This window comes from Podarcis cretensis, assembly GCF_951804945.1.
Source record: "Podarcis cretensis genome assembly, chromosome: 3".
NCBI lineage: Eukaryota > Metazoa > Chordata > Lepidosauria > Squamata > Lacertidae > Podarcis > Podarcis cretensis.
The window spans coordinates 68,285,323-68,310,909 of NC_137172.1; the positions used below are offsets into that span (position 1 = coordinate 68,285,323).

General features: G+C 44.3%; 1 protein-coding gene and 1 long non-coding RNA gene across 2 annotated transcripts in view; one reads left to right on the forward strand and one right to left on the reverse strand.

Annotated features, from left to right (window-relative positions):
- RNF217 (ring finger protein 217) overlaps nt 1-16,635 on the reverse strand; it is a 43,674-nt gene extending 27,039 nt beyond the window's left edge. Inside the window, exons 1-2 of the mRNA XM_079970806.1 lie at nt 16,024-16,635; nt 258-491 (exon numbers count right to left, since the gene is read on the reverse strand). Of these exons, the coding sequence (XP_079826932.1) occupies nt 258-491; nt 16,024-16,620 (831 nt within the window). The 5' untranslated portion in view covers nt 16,621-16,635. The remainder of the gene's footprint in view (nt 1-257; nt 492-16,023) is intronic.
- Nucleotides 16,044-21,595, forward strand: LOC307213103. The gene is made up of 4 exons (XR_013837385.1): nt 16,044-16,182; nt 17,311-17,354; nt 17,987-18,084; nt 18,775-21,595. It is a non-coding gene; the product is annotated as an uncharacterized lncRNA (long non-coding RNA).
- The last annotated feature ends 3,992 nt before the right edge of the window (nt 21,596-25,587 follow it).

Here is a 25,587-nt window from a genome sequence, read left to right on the forward strand (position 1 = left end):
AGCATGGTTAATTCAAAATAAACAACAACGCGGTACAATAAAGAAAGGAACTAATAGGTTAACTGGCCAGCTACTCTGGAAAGCTGACATCAATTAGCTAGTAAGGGGTATGAAACTATAGATTTGTATTCTAAAAGCACATCTTACATTAGGTTCCAGTAAGAGAAGAAAGCCCATTTAATGCCCACCATATCCTGGCCTACTTTTGCAGCTCACAGCTGTGCCATCTAATCCATAGCTTTGGTGAGCATGCTCACTTTGTACTTGTTCTCCATTTTGGTAGGGGTTGGAATGTGGCCTCTCCTCCTGAAGGTTGTAAAGTGCTTGCATTGAGGGCATGGCTTGGTGCTCGAGCCAATACGGCCAAGTTCCAGGAAGTACTTATATTTGATGATGTCATCATGTGGCAAGTTGTAGAGGACAGTTGTTTCATCCAGGTGTTCGCTACACTCTGTTATGGGACATTGGATGTCTGCTTGCCCCACCTGCACCTGCAAATAAACACAAGAGCTGTGATCAAACAGGTGTGGACACACAATAACTGGACACCCAATTCCAGTACTTAACTTGTAAATATGTAACAAAAATAAATATAGCATGGCTTTACATGAATATAGCATGGCAGTTGTGAAATCACTTCATTTTTAACTTTTACAGGAAATATGAAAGCCCAAATAACAAACTATTTTTATTTTGAAGAAAGAAACTGATGTTCTTATAAGTTAATACTGGTTCAGAGCAAATGTTCTCTCATCAATGCATACCAGCCTTTTCAACCTATAACAGCACATTTTCAGAAACACCTTTTAGGTTATCAGCTGATTAAGATCCAAGAGAAGGAAGCCTCTCTGTAGTTCAAGTGCTTAATCTTAAACGATCTCAGAATGAACTTTTTAGCTCCCTAAAAATTAATTAATTCTTAATCATACACAGCTTCAAAGTATATGAAATCTAGAGTTTGATCCAATTTTCTTTTCTTTTTTTTTTTTTTTGGTGCTGTGTGGTGGATCAGCAGCTAAGCATTTCTCATTTGGCACAATCAGTAATAGTAATTTCCATAGTCTATAATGCCTCTTAGTTGCGCATCTGTGATTCTGTACTGCATCAGAACATCGAAGATACACCCCTGATACTGCTTGTTATGCTGCAGTTACACTGAAGGAAGTTGCAAATCTAAAGTAAATCCAGGAATTCAAAGTTTGTGAAATAAGGCTAATCTTCCAACCTTTGTACAACCTTTACTCTAACTGTAGTAGAATGAAGGCACAATGTGCATGAAGCTACAAGCATCTTATGCAAAAGCTGTTCATATACAAGTTGTGTAAGCACAGGAATTTAATTTCTGAAATGTGTATCTAAAATTAAACACTTACAGCTTTAGCACCTGTATGGTTGGGAATTCCCCAAAAAGCAAGCATTCATCCAACCAACCACTTTAAGCAACTGCAGGCTGCTTGGCAAGCACAATATTTAAATCCTAAATGTTTATGCCAAGGGAAATTGTCTTCTACAGCCAATGCTTAACACAGGTAACAGTCCTCTTGCTAGGACTGCAATTTCCCTTTCAGTTGTCTTTCCATTTTGATGACACATTTCCACAACAACATTTGCTTCCCAGGACTTCCAAGTTCTTTCCACCTATAATCCAACTATACAGTCAGTCAGTAACTTTGGAAAAGAGCCAACAGCTAGTGGGACACAATAAGACAACCAAATACAAAACCATGCCAAATTCAAGCTGCAAACATTCCTTTGCATCTATGGCTTGAATTCAGTGCAATTTGAAGCTTTTCCTGTCTCATGCCTGACATCATATGGATGAACAGGTGAGCAGGGTTGGGTAAAATGAGCAAGCAGAACAAAGGTAAACATAATTAGGCTGTGGGCCAGAGGTTCCCCACTGCTGCAAATGAGGATCCAGCCCCCCCCCCAAGTTTCAAGCTCTATATAGATATCTAACTATAACTAATGCACAAAACACTCCCCTGTGTATCACTGTACACCTTGAGTGTTTGGCTTAGTAAGCTAGTTGCCTAGGAGTTGCTATCCTGCCCAAATAAATGACTAACTTCAATCCTGAAATAGTTTGCTCCTGTTTTTTTTTATACTCAAAGCCAGTGATTTTGAACACGAATCCTTGAATATGGAACTCAGTGCCAGTGAGAACTAGCACCCAACCTCTCTCAAACATGGAGAGCAAGACCAACATGAAAATCACGAAACAGCTTATTTAAGGCAGCAGTCACATAATGCCCCAGAAGTGTTTCTAAATTTAACAGTGTACCAATACACCAAACTGCATGGTACTTTGTTAGCACCTACAACTGTCATAGTCTCAGAACTTCATGAAATTTAAAAGTAGCTTATTTTCTATTATAACACCAGACATTATCTTTGAATTAGACAGTCACTGTAGGTCCTTTTTCAGCTAGACTGCAATTGCACATTAACAGATGTCTAGCTTATAAATTGACAAGATTTAGCCAAAATATTCCAACACAAAAGAATAACATCTGTAACATGGAACTCTGGTTATATCTGGGGAGTCTTTATGGAGATGTTGGAAGACTAACATGCTAAGGAAAAAGAAAGCAGACGACAGCGGGGGAGAGCAACACGGGAAAATAGCATAATAGCTTAGGATGATTTAACATTAATGTGTAGTAGATGGGCAAAACCATAAATTAAGTGTAAATACTATTTACACCACAGGTTTTTTCCCTAGCTAGAATGAAAACATATGGTAGAAGGTGAAGTGAGTATTAAGCAACGACAGTACCTTGACCCTCGTGGTCAGAGGAGCTCTACCAGTTTTTCTGTTGTGGTGCCTATCTATTGTTCTACCAGCTGATATTCACTAGACCCTCTTTATTGTTTCAGGAGACCAGTAAAAACATCACCCTATTAATTTCAGTGGGTCTACTCTAAGTGTGATTGAGTTGGCTACTTCTTTGGTTAGTTAAGAAGGCCTCTGGCTGAGCACTTTGTTTGACTGAAAGCTTTTGAGGTTTTTGTTATTGTTGTCACTAGTTGCTACTGTTGTTAACATCAACAAGCTAATATGATGGTTTTTATTATAGCTTTTAGCTTTTCTTGATTTGTCAGCATAATGAACTCTTTTAAAAGAAAGAATATATATATATATGAAGATAGAATATATATATATAGAGAGAGAGACCCTTAATGTGTAGCTGTATATGGAAGACTGCTACCAGGAAAAATTGAAAAAATAGAAGCACAGGATGCTAACTTTTACAGAGTCAGGCTATTGGCCCATCTAGATCAGTATTTCCAACATAGACTGGTAGTGGCTCACCAGGATTTTGGGATGGGTTGTCTCCCAGTCCTACCCAGAGATGACAGGGATTGAACCTGGAACCTGCTGAATGCAAAGCAGATGCTATACCACTGAGCTATTGCCCTTCCCCAAAAGGGAAAGGGGGGGGTGAACTCCTTTCCTCAAACCACTTTCATAGGGAAATCAGACACCTTTTTCTGTGGAAGGAGTTCTCTCTAGTGGGGTAGGATTACCATCACCAAGGGAAAGAAACCCATATCCATGGTCATCTGTTGAGATTCCTGCATTGCTGGGAGTTGGATGAGATGACCCTCAGGGTCCCTTCCAAATCTACAATTCTATGATGCCACCTAAATCCTCATACTTGTCGAAACCCCTTCTCACTACACAGTACCTTCCTTCCTGCAGAGTTTCTAAGGTAACTTTGCTCCCTAGTTCTGAAATGAACAGGGCTGCTAACAGTATGAAAGCAGACAAGATAACGCAATACTATTCCAGCATACATCCTTGCGCTATTTCGGTCATCAAACTCCACATTAAAATATTCTGAGAATTGGTTGTGCATGCAGCAGGAAAACCCCAGCAAGTGAGATTTCTGTTAATAGCAATCCTTGAAAAGTACACATTGCAAATACCACCTGGATGTGACTAAGGCATATGAAATAGTATCCAGATCTACTCTCTACAGGAACAAGTGAATTTAGTGCACTAGACTGAGCTCTGGAAAAACAATCCTGAATCCAGTAAAGTCCCAAGCTGTGAGCCTGGATTAAAAACAAACAAAAAACCTCACACACTTCCAAAACAGCACTTATGCCTTATTTGGTTTAAGTAATTGCCCAAGAACGTGTAAAAAATAAGAGGTGTCAGGGAGGAAACAGAATATACAGACCAGATACAATGTTAATTTTTTTTGCTATTGGAAAAACAATGTACTCCATAGGCACATAAAACCATATTGCTAAGTGCACTCTTTACACAATGATATTTTAGGCATGTTCGTATACACAGAGGCAAATAATTCCTGACAAGTTGAGATGACATACAGAAGTTTTGTCTGGAGAGGCTGATAAGATTATTTGTTTTCCATCCCCAGTCACATGGATTCTAGACCTGAAGATTCCTGGGCAAGCAAGCAATTCCTCCAGATGTTCAACTGGAAAACAGTTCTTTCTGAACGCCAAAACAATGTATCTGATGTTGGAGAAATGTTTCCTGCGGTTTGGGTGTTCTGGTAAATAGGATTTGTCTGTGTTCATTGACATTTCCTAGGGCACTAGAAGGATGACACATATGGACATTACAAAACATTCTGTTGATGGAATTGTTGGAATGCTGTACCATCCACGAAAGGAAAGCTGTTGTCTTAAAATAATATCTGTGTCCTCCACACAGTTTTTCTTTCCAACGCCTGCCTGAGATGAAAGATACTATATCACATCCTGCAAAGGAACGGAGGAAAAGAAGCAGGCCAGCCATATTGGCTGGAAGGGGTGAATGTACACAGAAGATAATAAAGTTAAAGGGACCCCTGACCATTAGGTCCAGTCAGGGGTTGCGGCACTCATCTCGCTTTATTGGCCGAGGGAGCCGGCGTACAGCTTCCGGGTCATGTGGCCAGCATGACTAAGCCGCTTCTGGCAAACCAGAGCAGCGCACGGAAACACCGTTTGCCTTCCCACCAGAACGGTACCTATTTATCTACTTGCACTTTGACATGCTTTCGAACTGCTAAGTTGGCAGGAGCAGGGACCGAGCAACGGGAGCTCACCCCGTCGCGGGGATTCGAACCGCCAACCTTCTGATCAGCAAGTCCTAGGCTCTGTGGTTTAACCCACAGCGCCACCCACATCAGAGGATAGGCAGATATTAAATCAGGGGTGGGCAACTTCTGGTACTCAGCTAGCATGGCCAATGGTAAGGGACAATGAGTTATAAACCAGCAAAATCTGGAAGGCCACAGGTTCCCCAACCCTGTACTAAAGTATCTCCCAGCTCCACTTTCAACCACAGCTAAAACACAATCGGTTCAGTTTACTAACAACTTCCTTGTGGTCATCAGTCAATCTGTAAGAAAAACCTTACATCAGATTCCTCATAAAATGAGAATGAGATGGGGAGTAGGAATTACCGTACTTCACATGACGTATAACTGACATGGAATTCACTTGCATAATCTTCATGAACACAAATGTAATTTAAGAAGACTTTCCTATGGTATCATAAGGCTTGCTATCAAACTGTGCCTTTCATGAAGGTTTAGTTTTGAGTTTTGGGTTTTTCTCTTCTTATATTAAAGTGGGGGGACGGACTTCCCATTGTGAGGAATAGAGAACACGAGGTTTTGGAAGCAAGCAGGATGCCACATGCATTCATTTCCTGACCCACGAGACCTCAGCAATTGCACTACACATCCACTGTCAAAATGAAGCAATGTCTGAAGTTCTCGGGGATGGCATCTAAATTGTCTCCTGCAATTACTGCATCTGTCTGGGTGTCTACAGAAAGTCTGGTAGCTCTGATGTTATTAGTTTACATTACAGCAATTATCTTCTCAGCCACAAACTTCAAAAAAATAATCAAAAACAATTCATGCAATTTTATAAAGGAAAAATCTGTCAGTGTAATACTGCTACCAAGTTTTAGTTTTCCTTAGAAAACTAGCACTGAGATTTCAAGGTGTTAAAGCAAGACCTGGATCATGTGAAAACCAGGCAACCTATTTAACAGGAAACCTATTAAAAAGATATTTAGAAGCCAAATATTTCTTACTGGGTTGGATCAAGACCTTAATTATTCTTAGAACAGACCCACAAAAATCAATGGGACTTGACTGGCTAAAGCTCCACTGATTTCAGCGCATCTACTCCAAGCATAGCCAAGTACAGAGTCAGCCCACTGCATGTCTCCACACACTCAAATGTGTAGCATTCATACTCAGTGCTAGTGGCCCCCAGGAAAATGCACACATGCATAGTAAAAAGGTTCAGATGCTTCTGCAAGGAAAAGGTTTTGGACAGTTTTTGAGTGGAAATATCACTGTTAGAACCACTCTTAGCAGAAGGCAACAGCACACTTGAGTTTTTTCCTCCCCCCCTTGTGCAAATTAATTGAAACAAACAATGTAGTTTATTGTACAAAGCTCACATATACATGTACAAAACTCACATACATGTACATTAGTAACAGATATGACCTCCGCTATTTTTAAGCAGTATTTGAACACAGTTTAGCATGGCGTCTACTAGTTTCGAACAGTCACTGTTGATTTTCGGATCCCTGTACCACACTTGAATCAGTGCCTGAATGAGCTTCTCCATAGCTGTACAGTCTACAGCAGAGAGGCGACTTTTGCATACAGCTCACAAATTCTCAATGGAATTTATGTCCAGGGAATTCCCTGGCCAATCAAGTACATTTATTTACTGCTCTGTCACGAATTTCTTCACCACTTTCGATGTGTGACAGGAGGCTAGGTCCTGCTGCAATATCCCTGTACCGCCAGGATACCTCTTTTCCAGCTCTGGAATAACTCTCTTTCATAGAACCTCAATATATTGTGGCGAGTGCATCATTCCTTCTATTGGCTGCAGGCTTCCGACATCATAATGATCAACTGCCTTTTCGTGTTTGTTTTGAGTACAGGATTACGAGTAAGATAGAAAACATGCTTTGTTTCAATTAATTTGCACATGTACTTTTGAATTCTGATGCCTGAGAAACTTTTCCTGTTCTACAAGATCCTTTAAAAACACTTTATGTTGTTGTTGCTGCATTATGCATGTTTATGCAATTAATTATAAACTAGATGGTATAATTAATAAGAGCTGGTTTAGTGTAGTGGCTGGAGTGCACAGGGAAGGCCCAGGTTCAAATTCACTCAGCCATGAACTCCTTAAAGAAGTGTGGGGTAATAACTGTGTCAATTATTAGACAGCCCTAGTGTAATAAACTATAACATGTCCTTTGTCTAGCCTTGGGGTGGCACAAGTTTCAATACGGAAGCAATTGGAGATAATAGTAAAATGCCATGCTATGTCACTGGGCAGCATTACATCGATGAAACACACAAGGTGGTCAAACCAGAGTCAATTCAGTCATGTTACCTATGGGGTTCTAGTTTTGATAGGGGGCAGGAAGCTAAAAGCAGCAAGATGGCACAGTAGCAAAGCTTCTTATCTGCAGATGAAAACTGCAAAAGTCTTCCACTAATTAGCTGCTGGGCATGTTCTCTCCCACCTACTGAGCCCAATGTGCATGCGGGTAGGAAAACAGGTCTGGCTAAAGAGGCTCTGCTGAAGCAGTGACTCAGCTTGTTATTTGCTCGGTGCTCAGAATCATGCCCAGCTGTACTTGATGAAGACGTGTACCTCTATCCCCAGCCCATGTCTGTTTTTCCTATGAATTTTCTCTGTGATGCTGCCTGTCTCTCTCTGCACCATGAATCAAGTATTGCCTAGTAGCATTTTAGTATGTCAACAAATATGGTCAGATTTAACTAGCAAGTCACAATAGTGGAAGCCAATGCAAGGCCTTCCCCTAATGCAACAGGTTTTTTTCTCGCCCCCTCCTTTCCTTCTGGGAGTCCCCAAATTGGCTCTGATGTATGTGTGTTGGGGGAACCCCAGAACAGCTCATGTGGCAGGGGGTGCGGAGAGGGGAGACTGAATGTCTGGCAAGCTGAAATGCTTGCACTGATGGAACAATCTGCTGAGCACTACATTGAATTCCTCCCTGCAGACTATTTATTTCAAATGTTGATCTACTGCCTCTCATTAAAATCATACCGAGGCAGAGGATACTGTCAATATAAAACAGGAATTCAAAAACTATCCTATATGCAATAAAAACAATCCAATCCAACAAAATTCCATCCAGCACAGCCAATTCAGCTCTCCTGAGGAAGAGAGATGGAGGGAGGAAGTAGAGGAGCAACTTGGCACTGGGAAAAGGCAGCCCAAAAGAGGCGCCCAAACATTAAGCCCTAGCCTCTGCCAACACTATATGCCACCACTGGGAGCACAGTCTACAGCCCAAGAGCCATGCACACATATCAATAAAAATAGATATTTTGCAGGGGTGGGGTGTTTCTGGTGTGTTATAAAAAGGTATTTTGTATTGGGTAAGAGCTTTTTGTATATCTTTGGACAGATATGGGAGGGGGGAGAAAAAGAAAAGTGGGAGGCATCTAAAGAAAACTAGTGAGGGAGCTTACTTTCCATTATGAAAGGGAAGGAAGGAAAAATCATGAAGAAAAAGTATATATGAGTAGCCAACAGTTGCAGGGAGAAGGTCAGGTGAGCCAAAGCTCAGAATGAACTCAGGCTTCCAAGAGAGGTTATAAACAATGAAAAAGGGTTCTTTGGCTATGTTTGAAGCAAGAGGAAGAAGAAGCAAGTAGTGGGTCCCTTGCATGGAGAAATGTTATTGAGGACAGAGCGAAGGCAGAACTGCTCAACACCTACTTTGCCTCTGTTTTCACCCAAAAGGAAAGCAGTGCCCAACCGGCTGATAACAGAATAAATGATGCAAGGAGGAAAGTACAGCCCAAGATAGGAAACAAGGTGGTAAAGGAACACAAGCTTAACATGAGTCCATAGTGTGATGTAGCAGCAGAAAAAGCTAATGCTATTCTATGTTTCAACAACTATGTTTCAACAACTTTAAACAATAGTGTCCCAATCAAGGGAAGTAAAAGTACCACTCTATTGTGCATTAGTCAGACCACACCTGCAGTACCATGTCCAGTTCTGAGCACCACAATTTAAGATAATAGGATATTGACAAACTGGAATGCATTTGGAGGAGGGTGACCACTTGAGATTATAAAAGATCTGGAAACCAAGTTTTATAAGGAACAGTTGAAGGAGTTGGGTATGTTTTGTCTGGTACAGTGGAGACTGAAAGGAAAAATGATAGCCATCTTCAAATGTCTAAAGGGCTGTCACATGAAAGGTGGAGCAAACCTGTTTTCTCCTACTCCGGAGGCTAGAACCTGAACCAATGGCTTCAAGTTACAAGAAGGCAGATTCCAACTAAGCATCAGTAAGAACTTTGACAATGGAACAGACTCCCTTGAGAAGTGGTGAACTGTCTTTCCTTGGCTGTTTTTAAGCAAAGGTTGGATGACTACCTGTATTGTATGATTTGGTTGAAATTCCTGCATGGCAGGAGGTTGGACTAGATAATCCTCAAGGTTGCTTCCAACTTTACAATTCTATTATTCTATTCTGTGAAAAAACAATGTATCATATATTTATTTATCAACCAGGGATGTAAAACAACTTCAGGTTATGTTAATGCACGAATAAACTTGCATTAAAGACTGGGTCTTTATTTTTATTCATTTAACAACATTTATATACCACTTACTCAAACAAAAAGACCTCTAAAACAATATCTTGCTAATCTTTTTATCTATTTTGGGTTGTAAGCTCCTCAAGAAGGGATCCGTCTCTTACTCTACAAAGCTTTGTGCTGCATACTGAAGGCATTATATAAATAATAATAAAAATAATGTGCAGCACTCTGGTATATAAAGTTTTGCAGTGTAAATATTTACACTTATGCTAGCACTGCAGAACATCATGATAAAGGTTACTGAAGAATATGCATCGTCAGAATAAATTGTGTCTATTTTAGAGTGAAAGCAGCTTCCCTCAGGCATTCAGTCTGAATGCAGAAAGGGGCAATCAGTAATACATAAGCAAGTCCCACTCCCGCATTGCTGCTGCCTGCACCAGCCACACTCCCCAGTCACTGTGTGATCAGCATCCATCTGAAGGGAGCTACTAACCATGCACTGATTAGGCCAGGGGTCAGCAACCTTTTTCAGCCGTGGGCCGGTCCACCATCCCTCAGACCATGTGGTGGGCCAGTGTGTGTGTGTGTGTGTGTATTGGGGGGGAATGAACGAATTCCTATGCTCCACAAATAACCCAGAGATGCATTTTAAATAAAAGGGCACATTCTACTCATGTAAAAACACGCTGATTCCCGGAGTGTCCACGGGCCGGATTGAGAAGGCGATTGGGCCACATCCGGCCCCTGGGCCTTAGGTTGCCTACCCCTGGGTTAGGTAGTGTTCTGATGGCCCAAGGATCAACTCACAAATTCCTGCTTGTGTTCAAACTACAGAGAAAGAGGGTATAAATTTAAGAGAGTTGTACATTCTGGGATATGAAACTAAAGAGAACACAGAAATCCTGTTTGTTTGCCTATCAATTCATTCTATACTTACATCCATGAAGTTTCTAGTCTTAATAACTGCATTCGTGATCTTGATTCAAGAAGCTTACAACTACGTTTTTCAGTCCTGCCAGAAGCTTTCCTTCTTTCTTCCAGTGCTGAACTTGAGTGGCACAAATATGACTGTTTTTCAAGCAACTGTGAAGCCTTATAAGTGACTAAAAATACACCTATTCTATCTCAGTAGTCCATACTAAAGAATAACCTTGGCATAAATAACACCATTTATATAAAATAAAGCATTAGGCACAAATACCTATGTGGCTAGTTGTTTTTAAATCTCAACACGAAATTAAAAGACATTTAACATTTATTTATTTATTTATTCCCCGCCCATCTGGCTGGGTTTCCCCACCCACTCTGGGCAGCTCCCAACAGAATATTGAAAACACAATAAAACATCAAACATTAAAAAAATTCCCTAAAAAGGAATTTTAAAAGCAACTTGTAAATGACCTTAACAATCAATTAAAATTTGGTTTGAAACAATTTATCATAGTACTCGGATCCACTTTTTATTGTGCAACCGCTCTCTCCCTGTCCCTTAAACATTACCTTGCCATTTCAAGTTGCTGTAAATGTCACTCCTGATTTGGATCTTGAATTCATGTGTTAACTTTACGCAAGCTATTTAAGCCTGAGAGGCAGAATGCAAAGGAAGGGGCTGGCACACAAGCCCCCTCTCTGAGGCATGCTGTAACTGTGTGTGGTGACCACACAATGGAAGGCAGTGGAGATGAGCATGCTAGTTCCATTTCCCTCATCAACATTTTCATTGGCCCTCATGCAGGGCCCACCAAATACACTTTGCTTCCTCAGGGGAAGGACAATACTGTACTCCCCCATTTTGCAAATGAAAGCTGACCAGATTGGTTGGCGAATCTTACTTTGACACTGGCGATGAGACCTCCACTGCACTCAAAGGCTGCAATTGTGGGGTGCAGAGCATATCATATTGCACACCCATCTCTGTCCACTCCTTGCTCTTCTGCATTTACCACCTGAGGTGGTTGCCTCACTCTGACTCATGGTAGAGCTGGCCCTGATTCTGTGAGTTTAATGGCGACGGTCTGAAGCTGGGAGTCTCCTGTACTCAGAGTCCTGAATTTCTAAGTTTCTAAAATATACAGAGAGCCTGCCTGAGTACATAAGGCTCCCAACTTCAGACAGCCTCAGGGAGTTGGAAGGTGACAAGAACAAATAGGTGGAGCTAGCATGCTTATCTCACTTTCCCCTTGTGTGTTTACTAAATGAAGCTACAGAACATCCAAAAAGGGCTAGAGTGAATCCAAGTATGCTCCCTCCATGAGGAATACCAGGCATTTACCCTTATTCAAACTTTATATCTTGGTGATGATGTGCCAAGCTCTACAGTAAACAAATGAACAGTTTCTAATTTTCAAGTCCCCAGAATGTACTAGTCCTTTACTAGCACTGTAAAAACAATCCCTTTGCCATTCCTGGCCTGAACAACCAGTCTTTTCCTACCACCTGCTTCAAGCCAGCACATGATCAACACATGTTTTCAAGTATGACACTTATAGAATGATATCATGCAGAATATTTTCCCTGCTTCCTCACCAAGCGATTTTGCTTCGTGAGCACATGGTTGTGTAGTGAAGCTGCCACAATTCTGTGCTTTTGGTATGAATCGAAAGGGCACCCAGTTGCTTCATTCCTGCAAGCTCATCTCATCTCGTAAAGTGATATTACTCCTGTCTTTCACCAGCCACACAAAGCACATGCCATATTCTATGGAATTACACTAACCGAAATAGGGTTTATGAAAAGTGAAGCAGGTGCTCTTAACAAATACTCACCTTTCCAACCAACTACCCCCGCCTCTGCCTTCGTTTAGATGCACAACATATTCTTAGCTAAATATTTGCTCAAGTCTTTGCAAGACTTGGACCTATGGACTTAGCTGTGCAAAAGATTCTGTGCTGATGTGGGTCACTTTGACCTCCATACATAAGCCCTGCTTGCCAGCACCAGCCCACAGAGTACAAGTTCTCCAGCAGGTCAAACATCTGAAATACCATTCAGTTCATTTCCATGTATCTGGGGAATGAGATGCAAACTGATTCATTAGAGCAGAGGTGAAGAACCTTGGGATGAGGGACCAAAATGTGGTCTGTCAGGCCTTTCTATCTGGCTCTTGGGATTCTCACTAGACCACATCTATTTCCAGGCCACACTTCTTTACTAGGACTGCTCTGTGTCTCAATGGCTTCTGCCTGGCTAACACATGTCCATGAACTGTGACCTCTAGCTTGTCTGGATGGAGATTTGTGTGTGATGCAAAGACTCTCATCTTCTGCATGGCTGAAATGTAGCCTCCAGTACAAAGGAAATCATCAAATCTATGCCCACCTTTGCCTCTGACCCCACCTGCCACTGGTATGTGGTCCATGGAAGGTTTCCCATTAGAGTATGTGGTCCTTACTCACTTTGAGCCTTACACTGGGAAAAAGATGTTTGGCTCTAATCAGCATTTTGTTCCATGCACACACACTGATGCTGACTTCTACCAGACCCTCTGAAAAGAAAATGTTTCTAAAGCCGTGAAAATCAGAAATCCAGGAAAAGTTCCCACTCTGTTCAGTTAGGTTCCTCCTTCCTCAGCAAAGGTGGAAAAGGGAAATGGCCTGTCCACAATTAAACAAGGAATAGAAACAAAGAGGTATTTTGGTTTTCCATTTTGGTTATTTGGAAGAAATGAACTGTGGATCAGGTTAAAAAAAATTACACCCATTTTAGGACAGAGGCATAAAGTTGAAGATTCAGAACTTTCAATCCTGGAAAAGTCTTATAACAGCAGAAAGAGTTTTCCTGGACCCTGGGTCTATACTGCTAAATTTAAATTTAACTAAAACTATCCTCCCTGGCACCATGTACAGGTACAGATATGAAACTTTGTGGAAGAAAAAAACAGGTTTGTGGGGTGTGTGTTTTTAAAAAAACAACAACACTAGAAGAAGAAGAAGAAGAAGAAGAAGAAGAAGAAGAAGAAGAGGAGGAGTTTGGATTTGATATCCCGCCTTTCACTCCCTTTAAGGAGTCTCAAAGCGGCTAACATTCTCCTTTCCCTTCCTCCCCCACAACAAACACTCTGTGAGGTGAGTGAGGCTGAGAGACTTCAGAAAAGTGTGACTGGCCCAAGGTCACCCAGCAGCTGCATGTGGAGGAGTGGAGACGTGAACCCGGTTCCCCAGATTACGAGCCTACCGCTCTTAACCACTACACCACACTGGCTCTCTACTGTCCCCTTCAAGTAAGTTCCTTTGGACAAGTTGCTTAAACCCTCTTCAGGTATAGAAAAGGCTCCCCACTGCAGAGGTTCAGCTCCTAACACATGGAGGGCTGTGGGAACAAGAATAGTGATGCTCCAGAGAGCCTGGGAGAGCACTTCCTACTCTTTCTTTCATTTGATGGTTTCTTGATGGGCTTTGAAAGATAGGATCAGCTTCCTAGCCATGTATGCAGATTCTTCCTCCCTCACCTTGATGCTTCCTCTAAAAATTGCCACAAATACCCAGAGAACAGACTATTTATACTGCGCCCTCTCTTGGTCAAATAAAGCATGGAATGCTCAAAGTTGCAAGTGGTGTGCAGTGCAACACTGATGTAACACATCATCGTTGCAGGCCGGAATTATTGAGAGATCAAATATGAAATACTTCTGAAATTGCAACATACTCAGCACTATTATTGCTTATGACATACAACTTGAACAAATTAAATACCAGTACCTTACAATTAAATAACCAGCTTGCTTATATAGGTATGTGATCACTTGCTCCTATTGTTTCGCTGTCATCAGTCAGAAATACCACTAAGAAGTTGCAGCAACACATTTAACAAATCTGTTGAGAACCTGTCATTTTAAACAGGAAGACAGATGCAGAGTTGGATTTTTTTTTAAAAAAACCTCTAGATAAAAGTACTCCTTTCTTCTGATTAAATACTTGGAAAAATGACACAAGTCTCTCAAAGCTACAGGCCTCTCTAAGTTTTACCTTTGCCTCTGTGACACTTAGAAAGGGTGAAATCCCTGCAAGGACTGGGAAATTTTATACAACACAACGAGGAAGTGCACATATCAGTAGACACTATCAGCAAGTCCACATTCCGACAGTCTTGAAAGACCTGAATTTGTTATGAAGCTGAAAAATCACAAGATCAAGCTCAAAGGGGTGGGGTTCAAACAGAAATAATTTAGCCCCAGAACTGAGCATGGGAATTTCCTATGGATGCTGCTCAACTAATTCTATTCTTGTCAGAGAAGACCCACTGAAAATTATGAAAACACTCTAACCGCACACCACACCACATTGGTGGTTTATCAGTATAGACAAGATGAAGACTCCAAATTCACTCCATACATTAAACATTCTGTATGACTAACGTAAAAATGATCAACAGCATATTGGAAACAGCTGTTCTTCTTTCTGAAATACATCTCATTACTTTATAGAATTGCAGTTGATCTTAGTAAGGTATTACCCTACTGTGATTTTTAATCCTCCCCCCCCCCTTAATGATCAGTGTGGTAATCCATGTCTTCTTGTATTGGTTTTTTGCAGAAACAGAAATGCAAACAGCAGCTCTGGCATGGAAATATGTACAGAGCTTGTGTACATGTACAAAAACACAAACGCCAGCTAAGATTTCCTACAGCAGTGAGTAAAGTCGCAACAGACAGAAGGCAGATAACCTCCTGAATAACAAATGCATTATCTAGTCTTTGTACTGCCTTCAATGGCCCATATGACCTTCCTCAGCGATAAGGAACCAGCTGATATTAAATCAACACACTCCCCCACAAAGGAGACATTAGGATCTGAGGCCAGGCTATTGTGTTTATATCTCCTGGGGTGGGTGAAGGGAACAAACCTACACAGTGGATGGCTTTTTCCTCCTTACAGGGAAATGGAGATGGGTTTGTCCTCACAACTGAACAGGCCAAACACTGACATATGGGAAAGAAGCAGAAGATTTACCCCCCCCCCACAACAACAAATCACAATAGTGATTTACAGCACCATCTTAACCATGTCTACTCATGAGACCTACTCAAAGGGGCTGGGTCCCAGGGCGAGTGTGGGGTTAAGCATTGCAGCCTCCATGGGAAAAGCCATTCACACAATCTTGGAAGTGGCAACTTGCTTCTTGGGGGCCTTGTGTCCCCCCCCCCTTGGGGAATGGCAAGCAGTCAAGGCTTAGGAAAGGCACTCTGCACATGTTCAGAGCCCTAACATCTGTTCTAGAGCTGAGCTCACTTGCTTCTGATCTGAGGTGGGGAGAGGCTAGACTAGGGCATAACCTTGGAAGTTGCCACGGCAGGAGAACAGTGGCGTTGACCTGGTATCCTTGGAGCAAGGCGGGAAGACCGCAGGCCATGCAGGCGAAAGGAGCTGAGGGGGGAAAGGCAGAGCCGGCAGAAAGCGGGCGAGGTGGGAGCGCGCCATGCTTACTTGCGAGCTGAGATAGAACTTGAGGCACTCCTCGCAGACGGGCTTCTTGCAGCAGGGCAAGGGCTTGAGGGGCTTCTCCTCCAGACACACGCGGCAAGTCAGCACCAGCAAAGGCCCGAAGTCCCCGGAGATGAGCCCGGAGAACGGCTCGGGCAGCAGGTACAAGTCCACCTCGAGGCTGCCGTCCCCGCCGCCTTTTCCTCCTCCTCCTCCTGGCAGGGAAGGCGGCGGCGGCGGCGGCGAGAGGCCGGGGCCAGGGTCCCCTCCTGGGCGCGGAGACGCCGGCGGGGCGCTGGGCCGCCGGTCGCTCTCCACGCAGTAGACGGTGCAGTAGACGGGCCTCAGAGGAAGCCGGCGGCTGGGGCTGCTTCCCGCTTCCGAGCCGGAGCCCTCCTCCGGGCGAGCGACGGCGCTACCGTCCTCCGCCTCCGCCTCCCGGCCCAGCGGTTCAGCAGGAGGCGGCGGCCCCAGCTCGCCCTCTGGACGGGGCGCCGCTGCCCTCCCGCTCCCCGCGGCCGAGAGAGGCGGCCCGGGGGCGCTGGCTGTGGCGGCGGCTGACTCCCGCGGGGCGCTGGCCGTGCTCAGCTGCTCCCCCATGCCCGCCGGCGCCGCTGCAGCCGCCCTCGCCGCCGCGGCCGCCGCTTCCCATCCAGCCGCCTCCCCGGACGTGGGGCGCCCCAGCCGGATCCGCACGGCGTACAGCAGCGCCGCCGCCGCCGCCGCCGCCGCCGCCACCTGGCTCTGTCCCCCCGCGGGGATCCCTCCTGCGCCCGCCGGAGCCAGCTAAGGGAGCGCTCGCTCGCCGCCTCGCCAGCCCCGCGCACGTAGGGCCCGCCGCCCCGACAGGGACCGCCTCATCCTGCCGGGCGAGCCGAGTTCAAAGAGGAGGACCAGCCCCTCCCGCAGCCGCGCACACCTCTCGGCGCTACCTAGCGCCTCCGCCACGCGCGCGCCGCCCTCTCCCACCGACCAGCTTCCCCCCGCCCGCCCTTTATAGTATTATTACATTTTATGATAATTATATCTCTCATATAGATTCCCCACCCCCCACTTTCTTCTAAAGCGTTACGATTTTTATTTTTTAAAAATTAACATAGGGTGTCTCCCCTTCTCCTTGACGCGTAATGCGTAATCTGATCTGTGCATAGTTATGGAGTTCAGAGGGGTTCGATCTGAACTTACTTTGTTTAGGATTAAAGCCTTAATGTCCCTTCTCGCACACCCAAGGTCACGCCCAGTTACTCATTTCGTAAATCTGAAATAACTATTAGCGTCTTCCTTTCACAGATTTCTAACTAGAGCATGAATCTGAAATCCGTGCTGTGATATTTGTAAGTTATATCATCTTCTTAATTCTAGAGCTGATGTACGTTTAAAAACAATAGGTGTGTGTATGGGGGACAAATTACCGTATTTTCCGCACCATAGGACGCACCGGACAATAGGACGCACCTTGTTTTAGAGGGGGGAAAACAAGAAAAAAAAATCTCCCCCTCTCTGCCCAGCGCCCCTTCAGCGAAGCGGCAGGAGGCGTTGCGCAGAGAGGGGGAGAATTTCCCCCTTTTGTTTTCCCGCTCTAAAACAAGGTGCCGTTTAAGGTGCGTTCAGTCGCCTTCAGGAAGCCTGGAGAGGGGTGGGTGCGCACCGACTCCTCTCCTCTCCAGGCTTCAGGTTCCTTTCAACCTGCTCCTCGGGGCTGGCGGGGGGAAGCCCACCACCAGCCCCAAAGAGCAGGTTGGGGAGAAGCGGAAAGGCGCGCAGCGGAGAGGCTCCTGCCATACCCGCGCGTCACCTCTCCAGCCGGGAGAGTCGCGGGGCTATGGCTTCTTCGCTCCATAGGACGCACACACATTTCCCCTTCATTTTTGAAGGGGAAAAAGTGCGTCCTATAGAGAGAAAAATACGGTAGTTCATTCACTTCTCTTCTTCCTTTTCTTCTTTACTTACAACCCCCATCACAAAGATCATGGCTCGGGAACCTCCAGATGTTGCTAGACTACAACTCCTATCACCCCTGACCATTGGCCATGGTATCTGGGACTGATGACAGGTTCCCCACAGGTGACAGCAATAATGCTCCCCCCTGACATTCTTAAGAAATACAATTGATTTCCTTTGTGTGTGCACAGACAAGTACCACACTGTTGTGTTTGCTTATCAGAAAAAGCAAAACTCGTAAGAGAGCTCATTTTAAGTTGCAACCAATTCATGTTATTGGTTAATTGATTTTTAATATTTATATCTTTGTATCCCACCCTTCAAATGTAAAGCATTCCCAAGCCACATTGCGGGACAATGGCAATATATAGATGGGTGGAGAATTTGGACATTGATTAAATAATAGATCAGTGGTTCCCAAACATTTCCCATACTGGCCTCTTGAAAATTACAAGGGGCCTGGTGGACCACTTAATGATTTTTCTGGCTATTGTAAATGAGAACATAATGTTGGATCAGACCAATGGCCCATCTAGTCTAGCATCCTGTTCTCACAGTAGTTAACCAGTTGCCTATGGGAAACCAGCGAATAGAACACGAGCACAAGAGCACACTCTCCTCCCTTGGTTTCCAGCAACTGGCATTCGGAAATATTGCTGTCTCCAATTGTGGAGGTAGAGCATAGCCATAATGGTTAATAGCTGCTAATAGCCCTCTCCTCCATGAACAAGTGTAATGCACTGTGCTAGATGCAGTAGGATCATTAGGGGTTTTATTTGCTTATTTTATTTCTTATGTTTTGTTGTTGTTTAGTCGTGTCCGACTCTTCGTGACCCCATGGACCAGAGCACGCCAGGCACTTCTGTCCTCCACTGCCTCCCACAGTTTGGTCAAACTCATGCTGGTAGCTTTAAGAACACCATCCAACCACCTTGTCTGTCGTCCCCTTCTCCTTGTGCCCTCCATCTTTCCCAACATCAGGGTCTTTTCCAGGGAGTCTTCTCTTCTCATGAGGTGGCCAAAGTATTGGAGCCTCAGCTTCACGATCTGTCCTTCCAGTGAGCACTCAGGGCTGATTTCCTTCAGAATGGAGGGGTTTGATCTTCTTGCAGTCCATGGGACTCTCAAGAGTCTCCTCCAGCACCATAATTCAAAAGCATGGAGGAGGAACTGGCAAGCCACTCCAGTATCCCTGCCAAGAAAACTCCATGGACAAAGACAACAGGCATATTATTTCTTATAAATTGCATCTATTCTCTTACAACTTGTATTCAATAGAATTCAAACTGTAACAAAATTATTGGTACCCTTCTGTCTTGGGAGACAATGGAGGAGTGTGCCATTGGGAGTGAAGTCAAACTGTTGAATTACAGTGCCTGCGGTGGCTGTAGAGACTAATGTGGGAGAGACATGTTTTGTTGCAGCTGGGGCAGATGAAGGCATCCAGTTGTGCTGCTGCAGATGCACTATGATGTTTATTCTCTCTGCGTTCCTCCCAGCAGTCATTCCTCCTCTGGATACATGACTGTCTGTCTCCAGACACTGTGGTCATCTGCAAGGGATTCCCTCCTGGCGGGGTTGATGTTGCCAACTTCCTTCAGGTATCATTTGTAGACATCTTTGTAACTCAGAATAATAAAATGCAATAGAAGAAATAGAAGAAGCAATTAAAATACAGTTAAAATCCATATGAGCATTAATGCAAGGGATATGCTGTCTGCCGTCTTCAAGCACAAACCTACAGACACACCACGGATCACCTGAAGGAAGCTTGTGGACCACAGGTGGTCCACCAGAGTGTAGGAGCCTTTATAATAGATGAACCCATCCACCTTGCTTGTTGTCAGACAGCACCAACTCATAACTGCAAGTTATGTTTTCAGGTAACATTTATATCTCCTTTGGCAGGCAGCAATGTTCCAAAGTCTCAAGTGGAGGTCTGCCCCAACCCTGCTGCTCAACCACCTTTGACCTGGACGGAGCCTAGGACTTTATGCATATAAAGCATATGCTCCAGCACTGATCTGCGATTCCTTCCCAAGCAATACAGAGAATAGCTAGCATATGATGTGGCATTCTATATATGTATTCATTTCTATGTTTACCATAATTTTTCAAGAGATGAATTTTATTCAGTTGTACATATATCTTGCCCCTTAAGGCACATTTTAATTTGAAATTCATTGTGCGAAATGATGCCATCTGTGCAGCACCTTTGCGTTCTCCTCCCCTTCATTTTTCCAGTAGCTGGTGGTAATGGCTATACCAATTGTTCCAAGCAGCAGCAAAATGTGGGGATGTTTGCCAGTCATTAGGTAGCCTAAGCTGCCATGAAGAAGAGGAGGAAGGTATTGTGCCACGCTCGAGAGAAACATGATGTCTGCAGAAGCAAAAAAACAAAACAAACAAAATTGACAAAGTCAATTCTTGGGGAGCAAAAGCTCTTCGAGACAAGAAAACAAGACTGTGGATGTGTGTGACTACACAGAAGAAAAGGGGTAGGAGTAGGGGGTGTGAAGAGCAGATTTGGAAGTTTTGATGAATGAAGCCACCTTTCCAGAGCATGAGCCAGATTTGAACCAAATGAGAATAAATGCATGTGTTGCTTGGTGGGAGAAGAGAAAAAAAGGAAGGAGAAGGGAGAAAGCAGAAAATGGAGTGAATTGGCAAGGGGGAGAGGTGGAAGCACAGGTGAGGATAGAGGACATGAAGAAGTGAAAGGTTTGGGACACTAAATAACAATTAAACAACACCCCTAAGTCAGGGGTAGGGTGCATTCTTTCCTTTCCCTTTGTCAGTCTGCCCCTCTCCGCCTTCCCTCATTTCCCCCTTCTTGCTATCAAGAGCCACCAGAATTAAGCAAAGAACTACATGTGGCCCTAGGGCTGTAAGATTCCCACCTGTGCTGTAAGGGGACAAGCAAACAAAAACTGCATGGCCAAATGAGAACTGATTATGCTCAGTAGCCTCAAGAGTGTTGCCAGCCAGTTGAAAATGAGAAATGGGAAACTATGTTGTGTGTGGAATGGAGTATCCTATCTAATCTGAATGTGGTGGGGTGGATTAGCAGCTAAATAATGCTCAAATATGAACAAGCTCTAACTGTAGGGGTTGTCAGCTTTTTATCTGGTCTCTCTTCTGCGTCCCCAACATGCAGGAATTTTGGCATGCACAGCTGTCCCTGGCATTAGGATGTAGCAATGATTGCAGGCAGAAGCTTTGCTCTCTTAAATTCTGCAGTTGTCAGACTACTGATAAACTACCTAAAAAGGTTGGCAGTTTTATGCAGGCATCACTCTTCAGGAGATTTGTTATTATACATCGCCCATCGATGAAGAAACCACTCTTTCATTATCAAGTATTCTGTGCATATGGCCATATAGATGGGGAATTTATTGTCAATTAACAGAGCAAATTATGGATAGAGCCCCAATGGTACAGACTTGGCAATACAGAACACTTGTGAATTACTTGTGAAATTCAAATGTATAACAGATGCAAGTTAATTATGTATGAACTGCACTTCAGCATTCTGTTACGGACGTAGACTAAGTATGGAAGGCCCTACTACTTTGGTATGTTAAGATGCCATCCATTTATGATCCTACTATAAAATATAACACTTTATGATCTATGGCTGCTAGCCATGATGGCTGTGTTCTGCCTCTACTTTCTTGAATGCCAGCTGTTTCACAAGCGTGGAAAGTGTTGTTGTATTTAGGTTCTGCTTGTAGGCTTCCCATAGTCATCTAGTTGGCCACAGGATGTTGGATGAAGATGAGCCTTTGGTGTGATCCAGCAGGTCTCCTCTTATGATCCACCAGGGCAATATGTACTCAAGTACCCAAGGATAGGCTCGGGACATGAGTTGATGACAAAGCTGCCCCTCTTTTTTCCTCCTCCCCTTCTCCAAGTCCCCCCTAGCTGAAGCAGCAGATCACAATAAGCAGAGGGGAGAAGGAAAGCTGCAGACTCTTCCAATTTTTGATTTTATATATTGTGATCTTTTTTTGTGAACCACCCTGAGACCTCCGGGTATGGGGTGGCATATAATTTCAATAAATAATAATAATAAGAGCAAGTGGTGTATAGCCTGCTTTTGACGCCAAGGCACCCTCTTCATCCACAGACTACTTCCGCATGGAGTTCCTGCCAAAGAGAATGGAAGGGGTTTACTTCACAACCACTCAGAGTGGAAGGGGCTGGGCCTTATACCAAGCTATTAACATTTTAACTCTTTAATACGGCCAACTATCAACAAACATTTTTTCCCCCTTTTTAACCAAAGAACAACTTTTAGAAAAGAATTTGCAAAACTTTGCAAATACACACAAAAAATCAAGTGGCTAAATGTTGGGACTATGAGCCAAATGGACCTCCTGTTCCCCCTCCCATCATAGGATTTAGAATCATAGAATTGTGGAGTTGGAAGGAAGCCTTAGGATAATCTGGTCCAGCAGGAATATGCAACTGTCCCATACAGGGATTGAACCTGCAACCTTAGCATTATCATCACCATGCCTTAACCAACTGAGCTATGCTTGAACCTGAATGGTTTACTGCGGGGGTCGGCAAAATATTTTAGCCGCAGGCCGGTCCACTGTCCCTCAGACCTTGTGGTGGGCCGGAGAAGCAGCACCGGGGGGGGGAGCTGAAAGTCCTTTCCCCAACCCCAGCCACAGCTGCTGCATTTACCTTCCCAGGGGCTGCCGCCACCACTGCTGCCGCTGCTTCTCATAGGTAGGCAGAGGGAGCTCGTCTGCTCTGCTCTCTGGCCCACAGGAGCACCAGGGCGGTGGGGGGGGGGGAAGATGAGTGGCATGAAAGGGCTGGCTCCAGGGAGGGGCTGTTTAAAATTGTGCTCAGCCAGCTCAGCCCAGCCCCCTTCCTCCTCTAGGCAGGACGGCGAGAAGCAGGGAGGGAGGGAGGAGGTGTCGCCACGGGTGTGTGTGTGTGTGTGTGTGTGTGTGTGTGTGTGTGTGTGTAGGGGAAATGGTGCAGCCCGAACGAACAGAATCCCCACGCTGATCCACTGACAGTCCGTGGGCCAGATCCTAAAGGCAATTGGGCCTGATCTGGCCCCTGGGCCTTAGTTTGCCGACCCCTGGTTTACTGGCTAGTCTAAACCACCCAACCCAGGAGGGTAAGCGTGATCCTGATCCTCGGATCCTGGGAAAACATTTGGGGTTGCCAAACACTGGTTTTGATTAAGAGCACCTGTAAAATATATTTACCACAGCCCTGCATACAGTTAGGCTACTTAAATCCCCAGAGATTTTAGTGGGATTTTTGCAGTCTGTCTCAAACGTGTTTACAACTACAGTATTTGTTTAAAATTGAAATGTATGGGTAGTTGATGAGAGATGCAGTTTTATCACATCACTAAAAATGCAATTGGGTCTGTGAAAAGCAATATAAATAATTAAAATCAGACAGGTTAATCAATAAGGCCAGCATTTGTCTGGTTCTTTAGGCCACTTGCAAATAAGCGGATTATTAGAGAAACATTTTCCCTCCCAGATTTAAGCTGCTTAGCCTTACACAGCCTGCCAAAAGAGCCAGATGTTGTTTCAGAGTGAAAAATGTTTTTCAGAGTGTTTTGTCTTTATATTAGATAAGATAAATGTCAGGTATCAAATAGACCATTATAGGGACAAAACATTTCTCTCTTTATGAGAAATCATGGCCCTGCATTCACTTGCATAATCTGATTTCTAGTCAACCAGCTTGGTGAAACTTCCCTTATCCAAAAGTCTCTCTTGTTATCTAGACTTTATTTATATCCACAGTGTTGGTTAGCTTCTGTATGTGTTTCCCTTTATCCTCGCCCATCTCTGACCCAAATCCGGCTGACAAATGACATATTCTCCAGAAAGTTTGCCAGATATTCCAATTCCTACTGTTTCTGACAACAATAACTCAAGATAGAAGTGTTATGTTGAAATGTTTCAAGCACTGGAAAAAAAAAACCTTACAACTTTAAAACCCAATATTCTGAGCTCTGCCTCAGGCTTCTGAAGCATCATTGTGACCCTTGTTACAGCTTTCATCAAGGAGCAACTGACGGCAGAGGGGACAAAGTGTCTTTGGGCTGTATTAATTCCCCCTTCATACACTGGAATAATCTCCACACACCCCCCCTTTGGAGGAGGGGGCTCTGCAGTAGCAACCAGGAAAATAAATCTAAACATGAAAAAACCTAGTTTTTTTAAATTGGTGCACAGGTTGCAATGTTGCATTTTTCAAATCTATTTTCTTTTTTAGATCATACAGCACCACTTTATACATACATACATACATACATACATACATACATACAGTTCTGAGTTTGCAGGGGAAGAAGTAGGCTGTATGTGAAATCTTCCTAGCCCCTGTATCCTGCATGTTAAAATGTAAGGCAGGCTAGCTTCCTGTGTTGCGGTGATCACCTGGGTGATGGACCGTTAAGAGAACAAAGGAAAGGGGAGAAAGTTAGAAAGACAAAGCCCAAGTGTAGAGTTGAAAAGTGGTAGTGACCTAAAGGTAAATCAGCAAGATGGAGAGGGATGGAGGAAGGGGAAGAGAGATTGTCAGAGCAACATTTGAGAGCAACATTTCATTTATGTTTGAATCCCAAGGCTATGACTATGGGAGAAAAAGAGACTCTTTGGGGTGTTAATGCTGTGAACCTCTCCAGCATAGGCTCAGGTTGTATATACGTGTGAATAAATCATATATCATAAAGACACAACCACAATCCAAATGGAAATACGACCCCTGGCCTACCTGGCAGCAAGTCAGTATGCCAAGTCCAAAGTCTGAGGTTCAATCCACACAAGCAAAGTCCAAAGACACACAGTCCAGGGTCAATCCAAGTAGCCAGGTCTGAAGTCCAGCAGTCAGGATACAATCCAGAGTCAAACCCAAAGCACAGTTCTGTGGAGGTGCAGGAGCAGTTGAGCAGACACAGCACCCTCAGCTCTGCTTCCCTTCTGTACTTTGCATGCTGATTGCAGCATCTGGGCTTGATGAGGCATGTGACCCTCACCTGCTCCAAGCCCACTCCAGCTGAGGAATCACACACTTCCTCCCAGGGCTAACAAGCCCCACCTGGCCAGCCAGGGAGCTGCCTCAGCCTCCTAAAGCACCACTCCTGCTGCTCCCTATGCCTCAGAGCCTGCTGTGTTTGTGGAGACAGAGGCCCCTCTGGTTCTGGGTCCTGCTGCCCTGGTTCCTGTGCACCGACCCCATCCCTTGCCATCCTCCATCGCCCTGTGAATACTTCCTTCCCCATCCCCTGCTTGCCTCCGGCTACACCCCTCACCAGGATCCTCTTTCTTGTCCCCGTCATCGTGCCAGTTCATGACAGGTAAGTGCCTGGAACTCCAGGAATCTCATACTACTTGGACGTTGGGGTGGTGTGCAACAATATTACGGTACATTTATAGCCCACCTTTCCTCCAAAGAGCTCAAGGTGGCACGCACAGTTCTCCCTGTCTCTCTCTACCCCCCCCCGCCCGCCATTTTATGCTCACAAACAACCCTGTGTGAAGCTGAGAGGTGGTGGCTGGCCCAAGGTCATCCAGTGAGCTTCATGGCTGAGTAGGGAATTTGAACCCTGGTCTCTCAGGTCTCAGTCCGGCACTG